A 25,572-nucleotide genomic window follows, 5' to 3' on the forward strand; every position below is an offset into this window, starting at 1 on the left:
CGCACAGTGCTGGGGACCCAGGTCAGGTTAACTCGCAGGTAAAAGGGTTTGCGGTCACTTCTGGACGTGCTTTTCTGGCAGAGGGACGGGAGAACCCATCACTTTTACATTCAGGTAAACTGGTGAAGAAGGAAATGGCAACCCACTCCAGTATTCTTCCCTGGAGAATCCCAGGGACAGAGGGGCCTGGTGGGCTGCCGTCTATGGGGTCGCACAGAGTCGGACACGACCGAAGCGACTTAGCAGCAGCGAACTGGCAGGCTCCATGGGCTCACAAAGAGTCAAACAGCTGAGCAACTTCACTTCAAACTGCCGGGGGCTTGCAGGGTTTCAGGGAGCAGTTGCTTAGTTTCTACAGAATAAAACGTTTTTATTTCAAGACTGAAGAGTTTCCTTTCATTTGTTTTTCTGGTCTTATCTTCTCTTAGGATCTACAGTTTAGTTTTTACTTTTTTGTTGCATGTTTAGTAGGTATCCACGCAAACTAGTACAAAGATGAAGATACTATGCAGTAAGGTTTTCCCACCTTCTTATAGGGTAAATCTTTAGTATTTTTTCTTGGGTGTGACTACATTAGGAGTAGAAGAATAACCTCCATCTATCTACCTCAATAAACCTATCGTGGGAAAACTTGGAACACTAGCATCATTTCCAGGAAATTTGGAAAAGCAAAGAATGGTCATGATCATATCCTTTGACGTTGTAGTGTAGGCCAGTGAGGTAGGCTGGAGGACACATTAACATTCTCATTAGAAAAGACACAAAATTAGCCCTTTTTACACATAATGCAATTGTGTACCTTGAAAGCAACCTAAAATCTCATAAAAAAGAATTTAATGAAGTGTCTAATTGCATCTAACTGCAATTTTAAATTTTCAATAGATATTAGATATCTAAACTAGAATATAGATTAAAACAAAATAAGCCATTTAATTTGGCATGAAATAACTTGGAAAATGTATTTTTAAAGAGGCATAAAGCCCTAGAGACAGATGAAAATATGTTATGTGAGAATGTATAGGTGAAAATATAGTAAAACACATTGTTCTAAAGATATAATTTCTCTGAAAGAACATATAAATTAAACAGCATCATAGCCAATTGGGAGGGGGGGAGGATTGATTTCAAAACAACTGTTCAACTCAAGTGAAAAAACAACTACATGCCAGAAAGATTTCAATTCCAAGGAAAGTGTACATATGTGAATGGGGATTTTTACTATAAAATAAAAGGTATTATAAAGCTATAATGATTTAAAGGCCATAGAATAGGGAATAGATCTACCAAAGAAGGAAACTGAAGAGACATACAAGAATAAAAGGAAAGCTTACATTTGATAAGCACACTTCTAAAGTCAGGGAATGGAGAAGAAATAACATTTAATTGATCATGTAGGATAATTACGTATTTATTTGGGTAACCTAATAATAAAACTTGAACTTTCCCTCACTTTTAACATACCAATGAAATGTAGATGATTTAAACAATTTAAGTCTTAAATATATGAAACCTAGAAAAGCTGAATGAGTATTTGTGAGTGTCGCATGTGGGAAAGCATTTTTGAGATTGATAGAAAAACCTAAAGCCCATGTAGGGACATGATTCTTAACATTTGCAAGAAAAAAATATATATATATACAAATGGCAATTGTTAATAGAAAAAGAGCTAATTTTCTAATATACCTAGAACTCTCATTAAGGACTGAGGATTAAACAATTTGAGAATGGAAAGTGTTAACTTGCTCAGTGGTGTCCGATTCTTTGCGACCCATGGACTGTAGTCTGCCAAGCTCCTCTCTCCAAGGAATTCTCCAGGCAAGAATACTGGAGTGGGTTGCCATGCCCTTCTCCAGAGGATCTTCTGGACCCAGGGATGGAACACAGGTTTCCTGCATTGCAGGCAGATTCTTTACCATCTGAGAATAAAGAATGTCAATTCCAAGTAAGAGAAACACAAATGACAAGTGGCAGAAAGACCCTCAGCTCTGTTAACAGGAAAATGCAGAGTAAGATAGTGTTTTGCCTGTTTCATAGATTTTGAAAGTGTGATAATTCTCTGATAATGTGATGAGAGAAATATACTCTTAGTGGAAATGTATTGATAAAACTTTTTTATGGTAATAAAATTTTCAAATATTCATTCACTTACTAAAATTCATCATGCTCCTTCCTAAGTGTGCAAGTAAATATGTGTGTCAAAGGTGGTCACAGTAGGATTGTTATTAGTAGAAAATTTGGGCATAGTTTTGTAACCATTGATTGGAATTTAGTTATATAATTTATTGTACATCTACAATGGATAGTAATAGTTTAAAATATTTGTTAGTTCTAAGTGTTCTAAAGTGAAAATATGTCCAAAGTATATCATAAGTTGAAACGCAAACAGAAACAAGTTGAAACACAGTATGTGTAAATATTTGTGTATGTCTGTATGTTTATTATATATATGTGTGCTTTATCATGGTCTGAAATTGAACCTGCGATAGCTCTGAGGATGAATGTATTATATGTATATTCATGTTCTGTTTCATAGTTCTGTAATATATGCATGTTTATACTGAAAAGTAATATTACAATAGGAAAAATAAAATAATAGTAAGGGTCCTGAGGGCATAAATGGTAATTTATGTATATAATTCCTTTATGGATGTGTTAGTTGTCATTCAGTGTAGAAGAAATATATTTTCTATCACAAAGCTTTTCTTTTTCTTTGCTCTATTTGCTTTCTTTTTGAATATTCTCTTTCAGGTTCTTTCTTTGAAAATCCCTTCCTTTATCTGGTTCCTTAGTATTGATTGCTATGATTTCCTATAGGCACACAATTGAAAAGTTGAAAAGTTTTGCCTGAGGCATTTCACAGCCTGTTAATATTTTCATAAACAGAAAACATAGTTAATTTTCATACACTTTTATATTAAAGTAGCATTATCCTTAAATCACTTTTATAGTACTTGTTCTTCAGGAAGAGAGACACTGTCCTTTAAAAAGGAAAGTATTTAAAATTAAACTTCATTTTTGTAGTAGTCTAATTTTTTTTGACATTTTAGTCAAAAAAATGTATGGCAAAAATATACTAAAAATTAATAACAATATTCTTAAAGTTTTAATATTATTCAGATAAATAACATGAAAATAATTTAAAAAAACTAGCAAACAGTAAAATGGACACATGACAGGCAGTTCACAGAAGTGTAACTGAAAAGTCACAGAAGTGACTTTTAAGCAAATAATAAAAACTGTTTGAGATATGGAAAATAAACCTGAAATATTTCACCTTTCAGTTTGTAATGACAAAACTTTTGATAAAACATAGTGTTAGGAATGTAACACAATTTTGTCAGTTTGTGAGCTGATTCAGATTCATGGAGAAGAGTTTTACAGTAATATCAAAAATGCGCAAAACTTTAGACAGGCAATTCTGCTTCCAAGGATTTAATACACAAATACACAGAGAAGTATATGTAAATTTATTTCAGCATTGTTTGTAATGTCATACAATTGGGAACAGTTTAAATTTTCATCAAGTAGCTTGTTGAACTGTGGTGTAGTCATTTAAAAAAAATAAGGTTATATGAACTGAAGTGTAATCAACGTCAAGATATTTTAATAAAAAGCAAAATAAAAAACAGTATATAGGAAACTGCCATTTGTATTAGAAGGTAACAGATAGTAGAAAATCTGCCTGCAATGCAGGAGACTCAGGTTCTATCCCTGGGTCAGGAAGATCCCCTGGATAAGGGAATGGCAACCTACTCCAATATTCTTGTGTGAAGAATTCCATGCACAGAGAAGCCTGGTAGGCTACAGTCCAGTTCAGTTCAGTCCAGTTGCTCAGTCATGTCCGACTCTTTGCAACCCCATGAATCGCAGCACGCCAGGCCTCCCTATCCATCACCAACTCCCGGAGTTCACTCAGACTCACATCCATCGAGTCGGTGATGCCATCCAGCCATCCCATCCTCTGTCGTCCCCTTCTCCTCCTGACCCCAATCCCTCCCAGCGTCAGTCTTTTCCAATGAGTCAACTCTTCACATGAGGTGGCCAAAGTATTGGAGTTTCAGCTTTAGCATCATTCCTTCCAAAGAACACCCAGGACTGATTTCCTTCAGAATGGACTGGTTGGATTTCCTTGCAGTCCGAGTCTTCTCCAACACTACAGTTCAAAAGCACCAGTTCTTCAGTGCTCAGCGTTGTTCACAGTCCAACTCTCACATCCATACATGACCACTGGAAAAACCACAGCCTTAACTAGATGGACCTTTGCTACAGTCCGTGGAATCACAGAGTTGGACACAATTGAGCGACTAAAGCACACACACACACACACACGTACACACACATATTTGTGTTTGCTTAGAAAATCTCTTGGAAGACATGAAATAAGAAATGGGGTATAGGTAGGAGGGATCCTTTTTGTGATATATGTACTTTTGCTGATAATATATTTAAATGGCTATTTTTGTACATGTAAGATTTCTTAGTATGATTTTTATTGTAGGTCCTATGATATCCTGTTTTGTTACAGTTTGACACTGGAAGACTAACCAAAAAATGGCACAATAATATATTTTCTGGTAATCTTTCAGATATCATGATTGGCATGGTCATGTTTCCTAAAACATCATGATTATGTTACTCTTCTGCTATTTCTTATACTCCAAGTAACAGAAACATGCCTCCTCTGAAAATTAAAATAAAGAAGCTTGATATTCTCTTTTAAAAAGTTAAACTAATATGTTTGGTAAAAGTTATGTATCAACTGTGACTATCAGTTTGCTCCCATTTAATCAAATTATTTTGTTTTAAAATAAAGCCACATAACCAACTTCTTCCTAAAATGAAGGAAATATCCGGTCATAGACTTTTTGTTTGGAAGGAACCATGATGAGACTAAAATGAGAAAAATGTATAAAGTATAAAAGCTTAATATACATTTATTAGATTTTGCCAATATTTTCATAATAAAGATAAATAACTGTTTACTATTTTATGACTGATTTCATGCAAATATATAATTATTTATTCCATGTTCTAGATTCCATGTATCTCTGTACACTTAAATTGTGTATTTTATTTCAAAATAACAGACCTAAGTTTATCTTGTTAGTGCAGGCCTCTGTAATTGCTTTTTGAGTAAGATTGTTTCTTCATTCTAGTGCATGTAACAGCAACCTATTAAGTTGCCCAAGTGTGGAATAGGAATGACTGAATTCTTCACAATCACCAGACTTTATTCATACTGAACCCACTCAACTATCCAGTCCCCTTGTAATCAAGAAACACATAAAACTAATCATCTCAGTACACCACAGGAGCCAAGACTTTGGTTTCAAATCTATAGAGTACTGTGCTTGAAAGTATGTGTAAACTTTTCATCTTTGGTGAACCTGAGTTCTTTTTAGTTAAAATCACTTTAAGAGGGTAGATTGTCAGTTCTGTTTCTCTTTATTGTTTTTCATTTCAGATTATAAATTCTGTTATACATTTCTTATAGCAAAAAAATTTTTTAAGGAAATATTTGTATTTTAGCATCTCTAGATCTTAAATACTTTAAGACAAAAGTATCCATATTATAATTATATGCAGATTATTATAAGCATTTTGATTATTTTACAAATTATTTCTGACCATATTCTTTAAAGAAATGTGACTTTATAATGTTTCACTGTAATGTGTCTTCTTAATTATTGTGCTGGATATTTATGTAGTTTACAGTTACTACTCTTTCATTCTGTACTACTTTTGTGAGAATGAGAATGTATCACTTAAAATCCTACAACAATATTTTGCATTTCTCTTTACCTTTAGAGGAAATTTACTTGGGTTTACAAATGAGGTTTAAGGGGGGAAAATAGGTATTGTATTGGTAAACTGAAGGTTTAATTGAATTTATTAAGATAATGATTCTTTTAGAAGTGGGCTGTTTTTGAGTGAAGGATAGACACATATAGATCTGAATTTGAGGGGTTGGTGTCAGCGGGAGAGGGGGCAGTAGAGAATATGTCAAAACCACTTGGAAAATGGTTTCAAACCTCATAAACTTTGTTAAAAAGTCTTCTAAAATTAGTGATTGTCAGAGTGAACCAGCAGCATCAGCTCATCCTAAGTCATATTTCGAATAGTTCCAAATTTTGTTTATATAATTATCCACATCCTCTTTGAAAATCGTCATATTTGATTGCTGAGGTGCAGGACTTCTGTGCGAGAAGAAACTTTGGAAATCAATTTGTTCCAACTTTTATACAGGTATACCTTCATTCTTGTCTGGGGATGTTCTGTATGTCACAAGTTCTGTGAAATATTTGCACAGTTTTTCTTCAATTTTGACATGATGAATATTTTGTAATTTTACACTCATGAGAACAAACTGTTATATTATTTAGGTAATATATGTAGCAAATTTGACTTTCTTAAATATTCTTGATAAGAGTGGAGTGTTTAAGACAAAGATATATCTACATTCATTTTGAAAGTAGTGACATCAACTGATGAGTTAATATTTGGAAAATCCTTGTAGAAACATTGCATATCCTCTTAATCCTTTTGAAAGTTTCTGCTAAGTACCCTTGAATAGTATTGTAACAAAAATTTTTAAAAAGACACTTGATTTAATGTCATAATCTAAAAATATTTATTTATTTAAAAATATCTTTAACAACTTGATCCAATTTAAAAATCTACCCAAAATATCCTCTTTAGGTTTGTCTACAGAAGGTGTTAATTTTCATTTCAAATGTAATTTCTCAGTTGTTTTTGAGTTATTTTAATGTTGGAAGTTTATGTACTTATAAAGGTGTTAGAAGAAGTTTTCCCAGTGGAAAAGAAGTAAAACATTTGCACATTTGATCATGTCCCTGCTTCAGGGCATCATTTTCTTAGTTGTTGATAATAGGTACATAAATATATGTTTCTGTACTTGAATAATTAAATATTTACAGTAGAAGTGATGTTTAATTCCTTTACTTAAAAAATGTATTTTCACCCCCAACATGAGGGAACGAGAAAATGAGAAAATATTGGGGAATTCTGTAACTCTTACTGAGCTGTAGGGATTCCTCTTTCCTTCTGCTCTAGCCAGATGGCAGGACTTCCCTGGACTCTGTCCACTTGGCAGCTGCTACTGTGTGTCAGGCTGTGTTGAAATAGTATTACATCAGGAATACCAGAGAAAAATTAGGAAACTGATTCTGGTTGGAGAGCGTTTCCTGTTATGCTCTTCTTCTCCCAGGCTCTTGCTGCTGTTTAATTTTAAGGACCTTGAATGCCCAATCATTCTGTCTAAATTAAGTGCATTCGGTGGTGTATGTTTACTGAATCTAACCCAGAACTGGAATATGTGACCTCTGAAGAATTTTCTTCCTCTGAGTTCATGGATCATTTCTCTCCTAATTATATACATATTTCAAAAACCTTACAAAAGGGAAGTTGAAAGGGAGCTCAATAGAGGAGCCTGTTTTCATTTTAGAGGGAGGGCACAGTAATAGTGGGGAGAGCTGGAGAGATCAGTGAGTTGCAGAAAGTAATTTTCAGTCCATTTAGAATACTAACCTGGCCTTTGATGATGGTTTTGAACAACCCTTTGCCCAGTTTATAGAACTGTGACCTTAATTGATTATTTAAACTCAAGGGCTTCTGTTTCTTTACCTATGTAATGAAAATTACAATCCATCTCAAGCAATGTATGCAAAGTTCCTAAAATCTCATAGATAATTAGTAGTTGTTATCTAAAATTGAAACCCAGTGACACTATTTTATGTATATTAGTTCATTTGGGGGATTAATTAACTTTCAATAGCATACTACTTCTTAAAAAATATTTTAAATATCCTCTGAAAAATATTAAAAATTTTCACTTAAAAATCTGATTTTCTGTTTGGCCTCATTCAAGATATTTTTGCTTCCCTTCTGGCTCAGTCGGTAAAGACTCCACCTGCAATGCAGGAGACCTGGGTTTAATCCCTGGGTAGGGAAGATCCCCTGGAAAATGGAATGGCTACCCACCCCAGTAATCTTGCCTGGAGAATCCCCATGGACAAAGGAGCCCGCAGATTACAGTCCATGGGGTCGCAGAGAGTCAGACATGACTGAGCAACTTAAGCACACATACAAGATATGTTTAAATTGAAGTGTAAAAATAGTTATTTGCTTGAGAATTTAGAAATATGACTTGTTTACCTAGGCTTACCTGGGGACATATTTACATATATAGATATGTATATAACAGGTAAACAGTTTATATGTCATGTGTTTGGTATGTAAAATACATATTTAGTATATATAAATAATTGAACATAGTTATCACTACATATGAGGTTGTAGAAATAGTATGTGGTCAAGAGAATTACATTTGTAATTTATATGATGAGCACAAAAATATAATACTATAGACAATACAAAAGTGACAAAAATGTAAAAATTTAGGGGAGCTATCTCCATGTGAGTCAACTAACAATCAAAAAGATTTTAAAGAAAGGAAATTTTAGAATATGCAACCTCCTTTTTTTCCCGAGAGAAACTGATGTGTAAAGTGCATATATCCTGTAATCCTTCATGGTCCAGGATCTGTCTCTGCTCAGTCGTGTCTGACTCCTTGCGACACCATGGACTGTAACCTGCCAGGCTCCTCTATCCATGAGATTTCCCAGGCAGAATACTGGAGCAGGTAGCCATTCCTTTCTGCAGGGAATCTTCCCGACCCAGGAATGGAACGTGCATCTCCAGCTTGGCAAGTGGATTCTTCATCCCCGCACCACATGGGAAGCTCATCTTCTTCCTGAGCTCTATTTACATCGCAAGAAATCTTGCTGCAGAATTTTTTTTGTAAAATGAATTCTTCACCTACCTCATTCCATTTACTAAAATACATAAACTGACTCAGTTTAAAATTTACAGTGAACATTTTTATTATCCATGGTAACATTACATATGAATTAGTCTCTATAATCCACAAAACTTTCTCTGAGCCAAAAGAGATTAATATAAATGTATCACCATTACTGTAAAAACATTTCAAAAGCCAGACCCACCCAATTAAAACGAATTTTATATTTGGAAGAGTAAGCATATCTGAATTAGTTGTTTCTGCTTTATGATTTTATTGTCTGTCACCAGAATGCTGTACCTTACAGAAACAAAAAGCTCATTGAATAGTACATACAGTTGACCCTTAAAAAACACAGGTTTGAACAGCAAGGATCCACTTACACGCAGAATTTTTTCACTGAATAAGAACTTTAGTACTGCATGATTGGACGTTAATTGAATCCGAGGACAAAAATGAACCAGGGACAAAAGGACAAACTATAAAGTTATAGGTAGATTTTGGACTGCTGAGGGTCGGCACCTTGAGTGCTCATTGTTCAGAGTCAGCTGTATGGTTCTACGTTCAGCTCTGTCCCACCTCAAAAATAAATATTGAAGAGTTTTGGTGTGAAGGAAAAGCAGGCAGCTGCACTGGGTAAAAGAAAGGCTCGGGCAAAATAGTAACATGGTCTAGCCTCAGGAACTGGGTTGCCAGTCTGATTCTGCCTGAACTTCTTACTAATTGTACAGTGTTGGAGAAAAGTGAAAGCGTTAGTCACTTAATTGTGTCCGACTCTTTATGACCCCATGGACTGTAGCCTACGAGACTCCTCTGTTCATGGAACTCTCAAGGCAAGAATACTGTCGTGGGTTGCCATTTTCTTCTCCAGGGGATCTTCCCAACCCAGAGATTGACTCCAGGTCACTGAAGTTGCAGGTAGACTCTTTACAGACTGAGGCACCAGGGAAGACACAAAGAAAAAAAGTGAAAGGCCTTGGAGAATACCCCTTTAAAAGAAAAAAAAGAAGTTTATTTATTTATTTTTGACTGTGCTGGGTCTTCATTGCTTCATGGCTCTTCTTTAGTTTCGGGGACTGGGACTACACTCACTATGGTCCACACGCTTCTCATTGTAGTGACTTCTGTTGCCGAGCACGGGCCCATGTGCTCTAGGGCTCTCTGGCTTCAGCAGTTGCAGCATGCGGGCTCTGTAGTTTTGCCTCCTGGGCTCTAGAGCACAGGCTCAGAAGTTGTATCACTTGTGCTTAGTTGCTCTGTGGCATGTTGGATCTTCTGGACCCGGGATTGAAATCGTGTCTCCTGGATCGGCAAGTGATTCTTTACCACCAAGCCCCCAGGGAAGCCTGGAGAAGAGCCTTTTGAATAACTTCTCTGGGCCACAAGTTTTCACCTCTATTTTAGTATCTCTTCTATAAAGCTTTCTATGAAAATAATATTTATTTGTAAACTTCCTATGAAGATATTTTTAAAGTATTTTTTTGAATATAAGTTAAAGATAGAGATCAATGATAATGGGTGATCTGATTTGATATATTGGCTACAAAAATAATGATCAGTTTTGGGGTCTCCAGTCCCTTTTACCCATCAATATAAAGTTAAGAAATGTAAAAAAAAAAAAAAGAGCAGAAGAACACATAATACATCTATTGAATTTACTGCAAGAATCTAGTTAAACCCTAAATGTATACAATTTGGGGTGGATCAGAGGCCATATTTCTGGATGCCTCTGTCAAGTATGATTTGAACTAATTTGTTTTCAGCAGTGATTTCAAGGAGGCTACCCCTAAACATGTGTGTTTAGATTTTCTTTCTTTCAAAAAAGTAGTTACCCAGCTATTACAATATTGAATCCGGAATCCACAGGCAAGCTAAATCAGAGACAGTGCATCTGTTGCTATTAAACCTCCAATATGGGGCTGTTTCGCTAGGCAGCCATCAAATTTACACTTGTTTTTATTTTGCTTTGTTTGAATAAATTAATAGAAGTTTAATATGATGTGGGATCTTCCCCAGTGGCTCAGGAGCAATAAATATTTAAAGGGTCACTTATAAAAGGAAGCATCAGCAATTCTTTTGAATATAAGTAAAAGTTCATGAGTACCTACTATTTTGTAATACTTTTGCATTCAGTTCAGTCACTCAGTCATGTCTGACTCTTTGTGACCCCATGAATTGCAGCTCGCCAGTCCTCCCTGTCCATCACCAACTCCCAGAGTTCACTCAAACTCATGTCCATCCAGTCAGTGTTGCCATCCAGCCATCTCATCCTCTGTCGTCCCCTTCTCCTCCTGCCCCCAACCCCTCACAGCATCAGAGTCTTTTCCAATGAGTCAACTCTTTGCATGAGGTGGCCAAAGTATTGGAGCTTCAGCTTCAGCATCAGTCCCTCAAAGAACACCCAGGACTGATCTCCTTTAGAATGGATTGGTTGGATCTCCTTGCAGTCCAAGGGACTCTCAGGAGTCTTCTCCAACACTACAGCTCAAAAGCATCAATTCTTCGGTGCTCAGCTTTCTTCACAGTCCAACTCTACTTTTTCATTAGTGATTCTTTAAAATCTATTAAGCCATCTTATCAGTTAAACTCTCTTTCAAAGGAGCATATTACTATTTTTAATATTTAAGGAATTAAGAATTCTATTCTCTGGGAAGGTAATACAAAAGAAAATTTTCTCTAGTGTATGGGCAAAGTTTAAAGGAAGATAGTATTTAATATTGAGATGGTCACTTAGCTATGATTTAGGTTTAAACTGAAGAATACTTGTTAGAAAGAAAATAACAAAATATTCCCTAAACTGTAAAAAAACATTCACCTATAGAACATGAATCCTTCTTACATAGTTTTACTGTTAGGGAATGGCCAGAGATAATGTACAAATATTTATGTAAATAAAAATTTTATAGCACTGATCATAATACCAAAAAAGCATAAACAATAAAAATGGAATAGTTTGAACAAATTAAGGTACAGTCATTGGTACCTAACATTTAAACAAATATCCACAGTATTTCTGAAATAAGTGACAAAGACGTGATATCTTTAATATAGTTTTAATTTTCTGCTCTTTTAAAAGTCTATTACTAAATAAATCCATTTATCTTAATAATATAACATAATGTTACTGTCCTAAACTAGAAGCAAATCCGGCAGACACTTAAACTGTGTTCTACTCATTTGTCATTATTTTAGTGACAAATACAGAACTCTCCAGCAATGTCCCCACTTTCTTTCTCCTAGTTCTTTCCAATTTGAAACTCCTTACAAGCAAAGCTCATGAAATCATATCCGGTAAAATGGCTACTGGCCCCAGTTAACCTCTTGGACTGTTTAATCAATACAAATTGTTAATAGACCAGACAAGAAATTCAGGCAAGGTTTATTGGGGTTCATGCTGCAGCACATGGGAGCGAGAACAAGACACAGGTGGCTTTGCTGGTTCCCCAAGGAGGGGGCAGGCTGGTTTCTTAAATGGGCTGAGGGCAGGGACAGATCAGTGAGTGGAGAGGAGGCACAGCTTAGGTGGTGTGCCCACCCCTCTGTGGTGCTGTGTGCAGGGACCATGTGCAGTACTCTTCTTTGGCTCTAGGTGCTTCAGAAAAGGTACTTGGTTTATGATCTTTTGGATCTTATTGTTCATAACTGCCCCACTCTGCAGGCGTGTAGTTATTTTCAGTCCCTTATAGTTTGTTTGTATTCTGTTGCTCAAGGAGATGAGGGTTCCAGTTTCCAACCTATCTCAAAACTTTAATCTCTGATGGTAGGAGATGGGAATTTTTGGTGTCAGCCTAAAACCCAGCATAAAGTCTTACACATGGATGCTGGGTAATACATGATAAATGACTGAATGAGAGACAGCACTTTTTTTAACTACATTTTAATACAGACATATATTCTTGGTCTCTTTACCAGTTAGTTAATTTTACCTAGTGAAGTGCATATTTGTCCGTGATTTGCTCTGGGCCAGGCACTGTGTTAAGTGCTATCCGAATGTAACCTTGATTAGTCTTCACAACAGTTTGTATGGTGGATCCAACTGTCATCATGTCCATGACACACAGGAGGACTGAGAAACAGAAAGGTCACTGAAGGTCACAGAGCTATCTGTCTGTCTGGGATTGATCTGTCTGAACCACTATCCATACTGTGTGAAATGTGCTGGCATACACAGTTTACCAGCTACCCAGGCTTATACTACCCTCCTCCAAGTATCCTATCTTGTGTGCAAAGGATATCACCCCTAAAGGTTATATATTAAACCCAAATAGGGGACTGTGATGGCTTCCTAGGTGGCTTAGCAGTAAAGAACCCACCTGCCTATGCAGGAGATGCATGTTCGATACCTGGGTAGGGAAGATCCCTTGGAGAAGGAAATGGCAACCCACTGCAGTATTCTTGCCTGGGAAATCCCATGGACAGAGGAGCCTAGCAAGTTACAGTCCATGAGATCACAAAGAGTCAGACATGACTTAGTGACTAAACAACAACAAGGGGACTGTGATAGATGGACTAGGACTTTGCAAGATCTGGCTATATTTCCTGCCGCTTCTCAGAAACTGAATAGACAGAAATTTCAGACTACTCAGAAATTGTGTAGACAGGGACCTCTTGCTTTCTCTTCTCTCTTCTCACAGCGGAAGGCACTGGAGGCAGGCAGAGCCCAAGGTTTTAGATTTCATATGCAGGTTTCCAAGCCTTGTGCCTAAAGAACTGCAAGATTCTCATGTGGCCAGAGTCTCTCTTGCCAAGAGACTATGACAGATTCTAGTAAATTGTTTAGTTGCTCAGTCATGTCCTACTCTGTGACTTCATAAATAGTAGCCCGCCAGGCTCCTCTCTCCCTGAGATTCTCCAGTCAAAAATACTGGAATGGGTTCCCATTTCCTCTTCCAGGGGATCTTCCCGCCCCAGGGATCGAACTGGTGTATCTTGCATTGGCAGGTGGATTTTTTATCCCTGTGCCACCTGGGAAGCCATTCTGGTAAATATTCAACTGTGAAGAGCGGCTGGTCATTTTTCAGTTGTGTGATTGAAGTTTCAAATATCCCTGGTATGGCTCTAGGGCTTGTGGTTTTATTGAACTTTGCTAGTATGTCACTGTGTACAAAGGCGAAATTGCAGAGTGAGAATATAAAACAGCTGCAGTGTTTGTCACAGCAAGCAGTATTCAGGAAAGTGCTCTTTGCTGTGAGATGCCGTTTAGGATATCAGGGCTGCCTTACACAGCCGCAAACCAGCTTCCCCAACCTCATCCTACCATGTCCGTGTCTCTTTTCCCTCTTAATTACATTTCACTTGGCTTCAATTTCCTTCTAAGTAACCTCAGCCTTGAAAATGCCAAAGCCTCTACAATTAAGAAATCTGTGGACCGTGTAATGCTAGCCTATTATGGAGACACAGCTCAGTCTTCTGATTTCCATTTGATAGAAAGCCAAAAGTCAGCCTTTCTTCAACTTACGGCACTTTTTTGCCTTGCTGAGTGAGAAATCTGAAACAATTCAGTGAATTTTAAGAGAAGATTAAGTTAGCAACATTCCTGATTGTACCAGTTGGACATTATCCTGCCTTATATAACATTCTTGATAAAAACCATATTATAAAGTTTACACGAAAGGGGAGAGAATGTATAGTGGTGAAAAAAGAAACCAGTGGCTCAAAGGAGGGAGGAGGTAAATCCCATGAGTAGCTGCAGCTTCTGAGGCAATGTATAGGTATACTTTACTTTAAATTCATTGATATCCATTACTTTAAAAAAACATTTTTATAGATTTAAAATTTTTTTCAAAAAATGTTATATTTTTTCAAGCTGTTTTTCAATCACTCAAATCGCATTTAAATGCTAATTTATGCCTGGTGTGGTTGAGAACTGTTATTTTTCTTTATACTGTAACTACTCAAACATGCCTGGTCAAGGGTTTCACCTGTCTTGTGTTAAAAGTACAGATTTCCAGGCCCAGACCCCAGAGGTTCTACCTCACTTTTGGAGTCCAGAAATGCATATTTTTTTCCTTCAAGTTTTTTTTTTTTTAAATATACAAAGATGTTTTTATTTTATTTATTTTGGCTGCACCACTCAGCTTATGGGATCTTCCTTCCCTGGCCACATGCTTGGCCGTAAACACATGGAGTCCTAACCACTGGACCATCAGGGAATTTCCATCCTTTAAGTTCTTTTTGTAATAAAATTACTCAAATTTCTGTCTTCACTTAGCTTCAGCAGTTGTTAACATTTGTCAGTTTGTACAATGCTATGTACTGTTTGCCACTATAGACAGATGGATGGGTGATGGATGGATGGATGGATGGATGAATAGGCAGCTGGATGGATAACCAGATAATTTAGCCCCTTTTCACTAAGGCACTCAATAACCTGTTCTGATTACTTTCTGTCACATATCTTTGACAGCAACCCCCAGGCTTAATATAGAAAGGAATAACATATGTTTAGTTAGAAACTTACACTCAACATATACCTGTCACATGGTTCATCACAATAATAAAGAAGTACTTTTTATTGTGAACAGTCATACATACAAATATGCAAATTTAAACATACATATACTCTTTAAAAACTAGTTATAACACACCACCCCTGTTCATACCACCCTGTTAGAACTAGAACATTAGTAGGAAGTTCAGACCCCTTGAGGATCAGAGCTGAGCACTTGTCCCACATCACTTCTCCTCCATATGTAACCATTTTCCTGAATTTTGTGTTAATAATTCCCCAACTCTTTTTAAGTTTTCTCCCATACATGTATCAGAAAAAAAGTTTTTGTTTCGTTTTTCTGCTTTTGAATATTCTTAAATGGATTAATATGTGTTCTCCTATGACTTATTTTGTTTTTTTTTGTGTGTTGTAATTTTGAGATACATCTATTGATGGGTATGGTGGGGCTTCCCAGTTGGCTCAGTTGTAAAGAATCCACCTGTCAATGCAGGAAATACAGGTTCGATCCCTGGGTCAGGAAAATCCCCTGGAGGAGGAAATGGCTATCCACTCCAGTGTTTTTGCCTGGAAAATCTCACGGACAGAGGAGCCTGGTGGTTAAAGGGGTTGAAACTAGTTGGACATGACAGTGTCTGAGTATGCACGCACACATGATGAGTATAACTGTACTTTGTTTTCTCTACGGTATACTGTTTTACTTTTTGAAAATACCAGATTTTATTTATCCAGTGTACAATTGATGGAAATTGGAAATATTTTCAGTTTCTTTTGATACACAGTGTGTCAAGAACATTCTCACGTATACCTGTGTGTATATGTGCAGTCACTTGAGGGTGCAATCCTAGGAATGTCCAGAATTTAAGGTTCTAGAAAGGTATGGGCATTTTCCTAAATACCAGATATTACCATCATTAAAGGAATAGGACCAATTCCTGGAACTCTTGATTGGCCTGTGGTTGGGTCTGTATTTGCAGTGTGTACCCGGAAACAGTTTTTACTTTTGTTGTTGTTCAGTCACTAACTCATGTCCAACTCTTTGTGACCCCATGGACTGCAGCATGCCAGGCTTCCCTGTCCTTCACTATATCCTGGAGTTTGCTCAGATTCACGTCCATTGAGTCGGTGATAACATCCAACCGTCTCATCCTCTCTTGCCCCTTTCTCCTCCTGCCCACAATCTTTCCCAGCATCAGGGTCTTTTCCATTGAGTTGGCTCTTCTCATCAGATGTCCAAAGTATTGAAACTTCATCTTCAGCCCTTCCAATGAATATTCAGGGTTGATTTCCTTTAGGAACCAGGATTGACTGGTTTTATCTTTCCTTACACTCCAAAGGACTCTCAAGACTCTTCTCCAGTGCCATATTTCAAAAGCATCAATTCTTCGGCACTCAGCCTTCTTTATGGTTCAACTCTCGTATGTGACTACTGGAAAAATAATAGCTTTGACTAGATGGACCTTTGTCGGCAGTGATGTCTCTGCTGTTTAGTACTGTGTCTAGGTTTGTCATAGCTTTTCTTTCAAGGAGCAAGCATCTTTAATTCATGGCTTCCCTAGTGACTCAGACAGTAAAGGATCCACCTACGATGCAGGAGACACGGGTTCAGTCCCTGGGTTGGGAAGATCCTCTGGAGAAGGAATGTCTGGCCACTCTAGTAGCCTTGCCTAGAGAATTCCATGGACAGAAGAGCCTGGCCCACTACAGTCCATGAGGTCATCAAGACACTAACACTTTCACTTTTACTTTTAAGACAATAAACTCCAGCTCCAGAGAAGGAGAGGAACTGGGCCAAGACTGGTGGCCCAGGCTTGGCAAGAGCCTAGAATCTACATAGTGGCTTATGCAGTGGTGACATTCACTGAGTCAACTCAGTATCCTTATTGACTACTCACTCATATAGTGTTCCAGTGCTTCTTTGACATATCTACTCTGTATCGGTAACTTTCTACTCTACTTGAACAAATGACCACATTCTGTGCTCTGATAAGCAAGATATTCATTGGAAAGAACATGGAAAGTACTTAGAAGTACTTAAGTTTAGCAACATTTTCCATTTATGTATTAGATGGTTTTTGTTTGTTTCTTCCACTGTTACACTTTTATTTATTTATTGTTTTCAATTTTTCTTTTATATTGGAGTATAGTTGATTAACAATGTTGTGTTGGTTTCAGATGTAGAGCAGAGTGATTTAGTTACACATGTACCTGTATCTATTCTTTTTCAAATTCTTTTCTCATTTATGATACTACAGAAAAAACGGTTCTCTGTGCCTACCCAATAGTAGGTCTTTGTTGATTAGCTATTATAAATATAGCAGTATGTACATGTCAATTCCAAATGGCCTGCCTATTCCTCCCCCAACCTTTCCCCTCCGGTTACCGTAAGTTTGTTGTCTAAGTCTGTGATTCTGTTTCTGTTTTGTACATGGTTGTTATATTTTTAGAGTTCACATAAAAGTGATATGATATTTGTCTTTCTCTGCCTGACTTACTTCATTTAGTATAATCTCCAGATCCATCTATGTTGCTGCAAAGGGCATTATTTCATTCTTTTTAATGACTGAATAATACCCATTGTGTGTATATACACACCACATCTTCTTTATCCATTCCTCTGCTGATGGACATTTAAGCTTCTTCCATGTCTTGGCTATTGTAAACAATGCCTCAGTTAACATTGGGGTGCATGTATCCTTTTGAAGCATGTTTTTCTCCAGCTATATACTTAGGAGTGGGATTGCTGGATCATCTAGTAGCCCTATTTTTAGTTTTTTAAGGAGCCTCTAGACTGCTCTCTGTAGTGGCTACACCAATTTACATTTCCACCAACAGCATTGGAGGGCTCCCTTTTCTACACATCCTCTTCAGCATATTGTTTGTAGATTTTTTGATGATGGCCATTCTGACTGGTGTGAAGAGAGACCTCATTGTAGTTTTGATTTGCATTTCACTGTGGTGTTGGAGAAGACTCTTGAGAGTCCCTTGGACTGCAAGGAGATCCAACCAGTCCATTCTGAAGGAGATCAGCCCTGGGATTTCTTTGGAAGGAATGATGCTAAAGCTGAAACTCCAGTACTTTGGCCACCTCATGTGAAGAGTTGACTCATTGGAAAAGACTCTGATGCTGGGAGGGATTGAGGGCAGGAGGAGAAGGGGATGACAGAGGATGAGATGGCTGGATGGCATCACTGACTCAATGGACGTGAATCTGAGTGAACTCTGAGAGTTGGTAATGGACAGGGAGGCCTGGCGTGCTGCGATTCATGGGGTCACAGAGAGTCGGACACGACTGAGTGACTGAACTGAACTGAATAATTAGCGATGTTGAGCATCTTTTCATGTGCCTTTTGGCCATTTGTATGTCTTTGGATAAATGTCTGTTTACATCTTCTGCCCAAGTTTTGATTGGGTTGTTTGTTTTTTTTGATACTGAGCTGCACAAGCTATTTGTAAATTTTGAAGATTAACCTCTTATTGATTGCATTGTTTGCAAATATTTTCTCCCATTCTGTGGGTTGTCCTTTCATTTTGTTTATATTTTCCTTTGCTGTGCAAATTTGAGATAATACCTGAAAAATCCTCTGCCTTTTCCTGACATTTGATAAGCATTCAGTATATTGTAGCTTTTGATGATCTTCTCTCTTTATTTGTCATCACACAGAACCAAGAAACCTGAAATATTAAAATTCCTTTCTCTAATAATCTTTTCCCCTTGACTGAATTAATGGAATCTCTCTCCTAACCCACCTCTTGTTTCAAATATCATCTCAACATTTTTACTTCTCTGAATTATTCTCATAGTGTTCACCTACACATATTTTTGAATTAAATGTTTAACATGTCTTCTTTTAGCCTTATCTTAAACATAACGTGTTTTGATTTAAACTTCTGATTCCTACCTTCTCCAGTCCCCAATATTTTCCCACCATCTTCCTCTCTAGTTCAGTTACTGGCATCAGCATCAACTTAGATACCCTGGGTTAAAAAATGAGACTCATCCTTGACTCCTCTCTGTACTGAGTCCATCAGCAAGTCCTGTAGGTTCTGCTCCCAAATCTTTTTATGCATCTGACCACATCTGACCCTCTCGGTGTCACCTCCAGTCTAAACCAGCATCAGTTTTCACGTGGATTACTGCTGCCATCCCTCCCCCACTGCTTCCATTCTGCACCCTCAAGATAAAGTTTAAATCGATCTGATCACTCCACTGATTAAAGTCTCCTAAAGACTCCCCCACTGCAGTGACAACAGATTCCAAACATTTTACCATGAGTTTTAGGTATGATCAGACCTCTATCTCCACCTCTGACCTTGGTTCTCTTCTTTCCCTGTGTCCCTGTCACAGCTGAACTCTTTCTCTCCCTTGAGTATCACAAAGCTTACTGTTATCTCAGGGCCTTCTCATTCAACTTTCTTGTCTTTCTGGAACTTTTCCCCGTGGTTCAGCTAGCTTAAAGGTCACCTTCTGAGAGAAGCTTTCTCTGACCCTCGGGGACCATCCATGTTTTCACTACTTTAACTTTGTTTTCCTCATAACTGTACTATCTACATTTAATCTTAAGTATTTGTTGATGTGTTCCACCCCACTGGAATATAATTTCTAGCAGAGTGCCCATCTGCTTTATAGCTGTATTTTCAACACCACGTAGAAGATAGGTGCTAGGGAAATATTTGTTGAATTAATGAAGGAAAGAATGAAAGGTAACTAGAGACTAAAAGAATCACAGAACTTCTTGCATGTATCACTGATTAATAATAGTAACTAAATATATAAGGTAAAAGTTGTTTTTTTGTTTGTTTGTTTTCAGGTTTGATTGGAATTCTTCAAAATGTCTGGTAAGTTTTTGTGAATACATTTTAATATGCTGTCTTTTCAATTGTGAATTGTATGATTCCTTTCCTTAAAAAGTTAGAGTCTATTTCCTTTTGAAGTTACTTATTCGCGTTTAATATTTGAAGAATTTATATACATATATACATTTATTTATTCATTTATATATATGAACATTCTTATTTATCTTTGACAGAAAAGGATTAAAAGGGATTTAGAGTGGCATATAGGTAATGAAAAAAGTCTCCGCTTGTACGTGGGGGCAAATTAGGTAAAGGAAAAATGCAGGTGGGAAAGTAAGTCAGCAAAGACAGGTGATAGTTAAAAATATATTTATAGGTTGATATCTAATATACGTACTGAGTTGCTTTTTATAAGAAATGAGTATATTTAATATTGGTCATATTCATTGATACATACCAACAGAAAAAATGAATATTCTCTGATCATATTATCATTCCATTGCAAATCATGTACTACCTTTCTCACCCCTAAGATATAGTCCCCACAGCTCCTAAGCAACCTGCAGATGAAACAGAGAATCAAATAAAGTCACCTGATCCAAGGCCTGGTGCCCCTCCTGAGTACAGTTCCAGTTTTGTACCAGGTAGGTTAAATATTTGAAAAGAATCTTTCCCCTCTCCAGAAAACCATCCTCATAGTTAAGATTTCTTTTTAAATTAACTAATTAATTGAATGATTCAATAATAAATATTTAATGCCTACAGGGGGCCAAGTAGTTTACTAGATGTTAATTAGAATCATATTCCTGTCTTCATAGGATTTATAGGCAACTTAGGAAGAAAATTGTACAAACATTGATGGCACTCTTTTTGCTTAAGAATGAAGAGAATGTTGTAAGTGCACAAAGGCAGTAACTACCTCTATGGGGGATTGGAGGGAAGCACTGAGGAAATCAAGTTTTACTGGCACAATGAGGAATTTCTCAATCAAAGGAAAGAACACTGTGTCCAAAAGCTCATGGTCATGATGGTCTGGTCCGAGGCATTCTTGGGACAAACGCCAGGAGAAGTGCAGAACAGTGGAGGCAAATGGCTTCAAGTTCTAATTAAGGAGCTTGTTTTTCTGCAAATATTTTTGTAAGTCTGAAAGCTCATACTGTATTCAGAGACTCAGGAAAGTGGATGCTGATAAGTATGTGGGCAGTATGTAACTTTTAAAAAATTAAATAGTCTTTTGACTGAGGAAATAGTTTTAATCAGGATTATATTCAAATACATTTTGAAGATTTAGAAAATGATAAAGTGTAGTACTATTTCTTTTAATATATATTTAAGCATATGTTTTGAGATAGAAACAAGTGAGTTAGGCTGTGGAAGAGCAGAAGAAACCCCGGTATCCATAGGATACTGGCAAGGGTGTTCGCTTGGCTCCAGACCCATGGAGCTCAGGTAGCCTTTGTCTCTGCAGTGCTTTCTGAAGTTAGGGCTTCCTTTTCCTCTTTCCCTCATGTATATGTGTGTTATGTGAATCTGAGCATACAGCCCCTGTATAACCCCTCATTACTGCTTAATACCTGCTAAATCCAAATTTTTGACAACCCTGGGTCATAATTTCACTGTATCTGACTGTTACTCTATATTTTACTTCAGTGGCTTTCAAATTATCTATATAATCTATCTTATATTCACCAGTTGCTCTATATCCAAGTACCTAGGTTATACTAGAACAGAAACTATACCATTTCTAAGAAGTAATTGTTGGCTATAAATCATGTTCTGTTCATCTGGGAAAGTGTCTGTCTGTTCCCTTCTGTATCAAAAAATTAGCAAGAGAGCAGGATACAGCCTTCAAGTTAAACGAGTAAGTAAGTTGAAAAATATTATGATGAAAAACATACGACTAATGAATTTTCAGTTATGAGAATCAGCAACAAAAATTTACTATGATCACCATCTAGTGGCTGAACGATATACTTACTTATACTGATGCAAATTGTGTCCCCTTAATTCACATTCAGTTCAGTTCAGTTCAGTTCAGTCGCTCAGTCGTGTCCAACTCTTCGCGACCCCATGAATCGCAGCACGCCAGGCCTCCCTGTCCATCACCAACTCCTGGAGTTCACTCAGACTCACGTCCATCGAGTCAGTGATGCCATCCAGCCATCTCATCCTCTGTCGTCCCCTTCTCCTCCTGCCCTCAATCTCTCCCAGCATCAGGGTCTTTTCCAATGAGTCAACCCTTTGCATGAGGTGACCAAAGTATTAGAGTTTCAGCTTCAGCATCAGTCCTTCCAATGAACACCCAGGACTGATCTTTAGGATGGAGTTAGGAACTGGAAATACTGTACTTGAAATACTTAGTTTTAATGAATTTCTTAAGGTTCAATTATATATTCTATTTGCATTATATTACTGGATATTTATTCCACTGAAAATAAAGTAAAAAAGTATAATAATAGTCAAAATGACTAAGAAAATACAAATTCCATAAAACAGTATTTCTCACACTAGTAGTGGTAGGACAATGCTCCATAACAAAGTTATACAAAGTTAAACATGTTTTATTGTGTTGTGTTTTCTTGCAGAACAATCAGAACTTTTAAGAGCAGTTTTAAAGGTTAAAAGGGAGTATAAAACGTATACCGTTTCCCACACATATTATGCTCTTCTCTTAACATCTCAGAATAATGTATTCTTATAAAATTAATCATTTGATTATGTACATTTTTATGTCTTTTTAGAAATATAGTCTCTATACTCTATAGAATAGCACCATAATCTAAATTGTAATTTTCTTACTAATTTATTGATATTCAGATTTTGTTCCATGAGATACTTTTATCCTAAGATTACATGGTTAATACCACAATAATTAATCAACTCAATAAAATGATATAACAATTAGTATTTTTGAGATAGTTTGTATGACATTGTTGTTTTTTAATAATAGTTCTAAAGAGGAGAGAGATATCCAATATTTAGTCCAGTTTGGGTACTCTTGAACACAATTCTTAAAGAAATTAAAAGTATTTCATTGGCCAAAAAATTTGTTCAGTTTTAAGTACAAATAAAAGGCATATTTTTCATTTTCACCAAGAACTTTATTGAACAGTATATTCCCTAACTAAATGAACTTTTTGGCCAACCCAATACGTTCTTTACAACAAACTGAATTTTCTCCATTTTTCTAAAGACGTTAGCTCTTTTTTCTCACTTAGCTCTAATTTGACATTGTTTCTAGTTGCCATTATTTTCCTTTAGTCTCTCCTGAGTCTGTCTCTATCACGAGCTCTGTGTAAACTACACTTAGAAACTGGTATTCCCAGAAGTCCTTGGTCTGATTCCCTGTCCAGCCCCTGGCTGCACCGGCCTGTCCACTCTCTCATCTCTTCCATTTACTTGTCCTTTTACACTCTCTTTAGTAATCTTGGGAATATCTCATGGTTTCATTTGCTTTTAACCACTTATGAATCCCTTTGTTGTTTAGTTGCTAAGTTGTATCTGACTCTTGTGACTCTGTAGCCCATCAGGCTCCTCTGTCCATGGGATTTCCTATCCAAGAATATTGGAGTGGGTTGCCATATCCTTTTTTAGGGAATTGAACCAGGGATTGAACCCCTGTCTCCTGCAATGCGTGCGGATTCTTTACCACTGAGCCACCAGGGAAGCCCTAGGAATCCTTCCACTCCCACCCAAATCAGTCTCCTCTGCCCTAAACTTATATTTCCACCCGCCTGTAGACCACTTGCCCTTAGTGACCTGGGATCTCAAACTCAAGTGATCCTCAATACATCTTTGGCATCTTGTTCCTAAACACAATATTCTTTCTCTACACTGGACTCCTGCAGTCAGAAACTTGAGACCCTTTCCTCATATCATTTGTTACCAAGACAATATGTCTCTTTAATGTCGATCATTGTTTTTCCACTTTCTACTCCTTTCATCATAATTAAATTTCCTTACCTCCCATCTAGACTCCTTCAGGCACCTCCTGCCTCATCCAACCTTCCTATTCATAAAGGCTCTAAATGTAGAACTGGTCATTCCAGTGTGCATGTTATCAGCATAAAGTCCTTTGCACAGAGTAGAGGTCTTTCATCATCATCCCTTCTTCCCCACCTTCCTTTCTGCTTTGTTTGCTAAATCTTCACACATGGCCTTTACCCATGTGGTACTGAGATTTCCCTGTGCAGCTGCTCATTTTGTACCTGTTCTGTCTAACACCTTCCCCACTCATGAAGGTGCTAACTGGGTCTCATGTGTCAGCACTTACATCGTAGGATATCTCCTCTGCCTCAGTTCCTTGCCCCTCCTCTTTAATCCCTTCATCCACTATGCGTCTACCTATGTGAGTGTTATAGACCTAGGTCCTTGGACTATTTAATCGATAGAAATTGATAAGACATGAGATGAGAGATTCAAACAGGGCTTACTGAGGCTCATGCTACAGCAGGAGGGAGTGAGAACAAGTAACAGGAGCCAAGTAGTTAAGCTAGTTCCTTAAATGGAGTGAGGGAAGGGGTGAATCAGTGGATTGGACAGGAAGCATAGCTTAGGTGGTCTGCCTACCCCCTTGGCTGTGCTGTGTGCAGAAATCATGGGCAGCATTCTGCTTTTGCATATATAAGGTCATATTTCCTTATGGTATATTTTAGTTTCTGTAAGGTTTTAGTAATAGCCCCATTTTCATTCCTGATTTTAATAATTGAAGTCTATTTTTTTCCCTTGGTTAGTGTGGCTTAAGGTTTCTCAATTTGTTGATCTTTTAAAAGAACCTACTTTTGGTTTTGTTGATTTTGTCTATTTTTATTTTTTCATTTCTTTCTCTTCTATTTCAGTCTTTATCATTTCCTCCTGATGGCTTTGAGTTTGGTTTATTTCTAAGGTGGAAAGTTGGGTTACTGCTTCTAGATATTTCTTTCTTTCTTTCTTTTTGGCTCCAAGGGTCTTTGTCGCTCCCCTTGGGCTTTCTCTAGTTGCAGCTATTCTTTTTTGTGGTGTGCGGGCATCTCATTATGGTGGCTTCTTTTAACGCAGAGTACAGGCTTTAGGGCACGCAGGCTTTCAATAATTGTGGCCAATGAGCTTAGTCGCTCCAAGGCGTGTGGAATCTTCCTAGAGCAGAAAACAAACCCATTTCTCCTGCATTGTTCTTAACCACTGGACCACCAGGGAAGTCTAAGATATTTCTTTTTTAATGTAGGTGTTTAAAAATTCAAATTGCCCTCTAAGCACTGTTTCAGCTACATCCCATAAGCTTTGGTATATTATGTTTTTGTTTTATTCATCTCAAATTATTTTCTAATTTCCCTCATGTTTTTTTTTATCCCTTTGATAATTTAGGAGTACATTATTTTATTTCCTCATATTTGTGATTTCCCAGATTTCCTTCTGTTATTATTGATATCTGGTTTTACTCTGTTGTAATAGAGTATATTTTGTTTGGATTTCAGATGTCTTAAATTTATTGAGACTTGTCTTATGGCCCAGCCAATAGGTCTGTCTT

General features: G+C 37.1%; 1 protein-coding gene across 2 annotated transcripts in view; it reads left to right on the forward strand.

Moving 5' to 3' along the window:
• PLSCR4 (phospholipid scramblase 4) overlaps positions 1-25,572 on the forward strand; it is a 112,107-nt gene that overhangs the window by 71,946 nt on the left and 14,589 nt on the right. For both annotated transcript variants that reach the window (XM_069563099.1, XM_069563092.1), the window contains exons 2-3: positions 20,081-20,108; positions 20,600-20,710. In XM_069563099.1, coding sequence (XP_069419200.1) covers positions 20,102-20,108; positions 20,600-20,710 — 118 coding nt within the window. In that variant the 5' untranslated portion in view covers positions 20,081-20,101. The remainder of the gene's footprint in view (positions 1-20,080; positions 20,109-20,599; positions 20,711-25,572) is intronic.

Source organism: Ovis canadensis, chromosome 1, assembly GCF_042477335.2.
Source record: "Ovis canadensis isolate MfBH-ARS-UI-01 breed Bighorn chromosome 1, ARS-UI_OviCan_v2, whole genome shotgun sequence".
Lineage (NCBI taxonomy): Eukaryota > Metazoa > Chordata > Mammalia > Artiodactyla > Bovidae > Ovis > Ovis canadensis.